This window comes from Gymnoscopelus braueri (assembly GCF_963280865.1).
Source record: "Gymnoscopelus braueri genome assembly, contig: SCAFFOLD_384, whole genome shotgun sequence".
NCBI classification, from domain to species: Eukaryota; Metazoa; Chordata; class Actinopteri; order Myctophiformes; family Myctophidae; genus Gymnoscopelus; species Gymnoscopelus braueri.
The window spans coordinates 35001-38500 of record NW_027660808.1 but is presented as its reverse complement, the minus strand read 5'-3'; the positions used below and the strand labels follow the sequence as shown (position 1 = coordinate 38500).

Below are 3500 nucleotides of genomic sequence, written 5' to 3'. Positions count from 1 at the left end.
TAGACAATCTACAAGCTCACATCTGCTATTGTTGTAGAATAGGGAAGAATAGCTATCCTAGGGTTACTTCCAGTTGTTAATGCAACAACAACAAAAAGTTCCTATGAGACAAATATTTGGTGGCCCCCTTGTAGTAACTCTGAATTGCAGATATACTCTGAATAGCAGATATACAAGCTCATAGCGCCGAGTGCCGCGCTACGATCTTCTATATCTGCTATATCTTTTCAAAAAATCATGAAAATGTGTGCAAATCTTTGAATTTGTATATTCTTTTAAAGCAAACATTTTTAACTCAAATCTTTGCTTCTGGGGGTCCCTGGAACAACATATTTTGAGATGGGGGTCCGCGGCCAAATACATTTTTGGGGGTCTGGTAGGTTTTTTTCAGAAAACTGTTGGGATTTAGAAGACATTGGTAGAATGGTCTTCAGGTCTTAATGGGTTAGGTAGGGGAGCAGCCATAGTGCTATAGAGTGGAGTCAGGAGAGGAGAGAGTGCTATGGGCTGCAGTGGAGTCAGGAGAGGTGAGGTGGAGTCTGAAGAGGACAGGCTGAAGACTACGGCGGAACATTGGGAGTGAGTGTGCCGTTCTGACTGCAACGGGGAGATAATTCCACAGTCTGGGAGAAGAGTCTGGGACGTGTGGAGCGCAGCATGCAGAGCACTGTGGGACGTGTGGAGCGCAGCATGCAGAGCACTGTCCAGGGTGTTTTAGGGAAGGCTTGTTGTCTCTTGGCTGAGAACGGTTGTGTTAAAATGTCTTGGTGGGTGTTGGTTGGTTGTCTGTCTGCTTGTTGTGATCATCAGGGGCTTTTTCCGTTGCATCAGCAGTTCTGCTCTCTACACATTCACCTGTTTTTTTTTTGTTTTACAGTGAACGACGATAATGCAGTCAGTGTAGGCTGAGTGGGTAGAGGGGTGGTGGCAAACAGTGGCATGTCAATACCAATGCATGCTGTGTGTGTGTGTGTGTGTGTGTGTGTGTGTGTGTGTGTGTGTGTGTGTGTGTGTGTGTGTGTGTGTGTGTGTGTGTGTGTGTGTGTGTGTGTGTGTGTGGTTGGCTGTATGAGGACCCTTGTCTGTCGAGCACACAGATTCACACAGACACCACCCTATACCGTCAATGTTGAGATTGTGTTCCCTTTCTGTCTGTCTGTCTGTCTGTCTGTCTGTCTCTCTTTCTGTCTGCTTGTCTCTCTGTTTCTATCACTGTTGGTCTCCCTGTCTGTCTGTCTGTCTGTCTGTCTGTCTGTCTGTCTGTCTGTCTGTCTGTCTGTCTGTCTGTCTGTCTGTCTGTCTGTCTGTCTGTCTGTCTGTCTGGCTGGCTGCCTGGCTGGCTGGCTGGCTGTCCATTTAACTGTCTCAGTCAGACAGACAGACAGACAGACAGACAGACAGACAGACAGACAGACAGAGAGACAGCTTATAGACGTGATGCATGCAGCCCTACGTGACCGCTGTGAGAGAGAAGCTGCAGCGCTACAAGGACACACACACTATACTGTGTGTGTGTGTGTGTGTGTGTGTGTGTGTGTGTGTGTGTGTGTGTGTGTGTGTGTTTGTGTGTGTGTGTGTGTGTGTACTTGGATTGCTACACAGGTATAGTAGAATATGTGAAACAGACGTTGTGAGGACAGTTTCCCTGATGGTCTTCACTTCACAAGATCATCTTTTGTTTGTTTTATGTTTTAAACATATTGATAGACTTAGGTTTACCATGAGGAAAAGATTCAGGTTGGGATGAGACATTTAGAGTACGTTTTAACAGCAGGCGAGTCTCAAAGATAAATAAAATCCATCTTTTCAGATCAACATCGCCCCCCCCCCCCGCCCTTATCTTTTTATCTTATCTTATCTTTTTAACATCGCCCCCCCCCCCACCCCCCGCCCACTTCGCCTCATCGCCAGTAGTTGCCGGCTCTCATAGACATACAATGCACTTCCGGAGAAATACTATCCTGAATCGCCCGCTGTTAAAACGCACCGTTAGAGGTAGGGTTTAGGGGTTTGATGAGACATTTAGAGGGTTTAGGGGTTTGATAAGACATTTAGAGGGTTTAGGGGTTTGATGAGACATTTAGAGGGTTTAGGGGTTTGATGAGACATTTAGAGGGTTTAGGGGTTTGATGAGACATTTAGAGGGTTTAGGGGTTTGATGAGACATTTAGAGGGTTTAGGGGTTTGATGAGACATTTAGAGGGTTTAGGGGTTTGATGAGACATTTAGAGGGTTTAGGGGTTTGATGAGACATTTAGAGGGTTTAGGGGTTTGATGAGACATTTAGAGGGTTTAGGGGTTTGACGAGACATTTAGAGGGTTTAGGGGTTTGACGAGACATTTAGAGGGTTTAGGGGTTTGATGAGACATTTAGAGGGTTTAGGGGTTTGATGAGACATTTAGAGGGTTTAGGGGTTTGATGAGACATTTAGAGGGTTTAGGGGTTTGATGAGACATTTAGAGGGTTTAGGGGTTTGATGAGACATTTAGAGGGTTTAGGGGTTTGATGAGACATTTAGAGGGTTTAGGGGTTTGATGAGACATTTAGAGGGTTTAGGGGTTTGACGAGACATTTAGAGGGTTTAGGGGTTTGACGAGACATTTAGAGGGTTTAGGGGTTTGGGGTGAGAGTAATGTCCCGATTTATATTTAGTTGCCTGTGGGGGTGTCACACACTGAACATAGCAGATCTGTAAGCTTGGGACAAAACATTGATGTTCTGAAGTAATGCAAACGTGTGTGTGTGTGTGTGTGTGTGTGTGTGTGTGTGTGTGTGTGTGTGTGTGTGTGTGTGTGTGTGTGTGTGTGTGTGTGTGTGTGTGTGTGTGTGTGCGTGCGTGCGTGCGTGCGTGCGTGCGTGCGTGCGTGCGTGCGTGCGTGCGTGCGTGCGTGCGTGCGCGTGCGTGTGCGTGCGTGTGTGTGTGTGTGTGTGACAGAGAGTGTTGTCTTCACTGCCATGTTAACACTTTACACCCTGGATACCCCCCCCCCACCCTTCCCGGCTCTGCAGTTGCTATGGCGACGCAGCGAGAGGCTCTATCATGAGTCTGTGGCTGTGACCGCAATTCATCCCAGCTCACAAACACTCGCCTTGTGTGTGTGTGTGTGTGTGTGTGTGTGTGTGTGTGTCTTTCATCGCAGCTCACAAACACTCGCGTTGTGTGTGTGTGTGTGTGTTTTTCGCCCCTATTTTGATTTGTGAGGCATTTGATCATATTGCCTATTTTGAGCGCCTCGTCGAGCGGAATGCCTTCACGGAAATCTGTGCTGTGATGGAGAGAGCAGTTTTATTCAGTCTTGTTGTGAACGAACGTTATGGATGCGATCCAAGTCAGTTTTTCCTCAAACGTTTTCATGTCACGGACCCCCCAAATTGATGTGTATTCTGCCGCTAACGCCCATCTGAAAAGATGCTCTGCCAGGCATCCCCGTAAGAGAAGATTTTTGATGTTGTTAGAGTAAATCTTTCAAAAATGATTCCCCATTTTTCACAATATTTC

General features: G+C 46.6%; 1 protein-coding gene across 1 annotated transcript in view; it reads left to right on the top strand.

Moving 5' to 3' along the window:
- Positions 1 to 502: 502 nt before the first annotated feature.
- The window catches only part of LOC308081167 (SRSF protein kinase 2-like), a gene marked incomplete at both ends in the record, with an annotated part of 27419 nt that continues 24421 nt past the window's right edge, over positions 503 to 3500 (top strand). Inside the window, one exon of the mRNA XM_080457561.1 lies at positions 503 to 579. Coding sequence (XP_080313687.1) covers positions 503 to 579 — 77 coding nt within the window. The remainder of the gene's footprint in view (positions 580 to 3500) is intronic.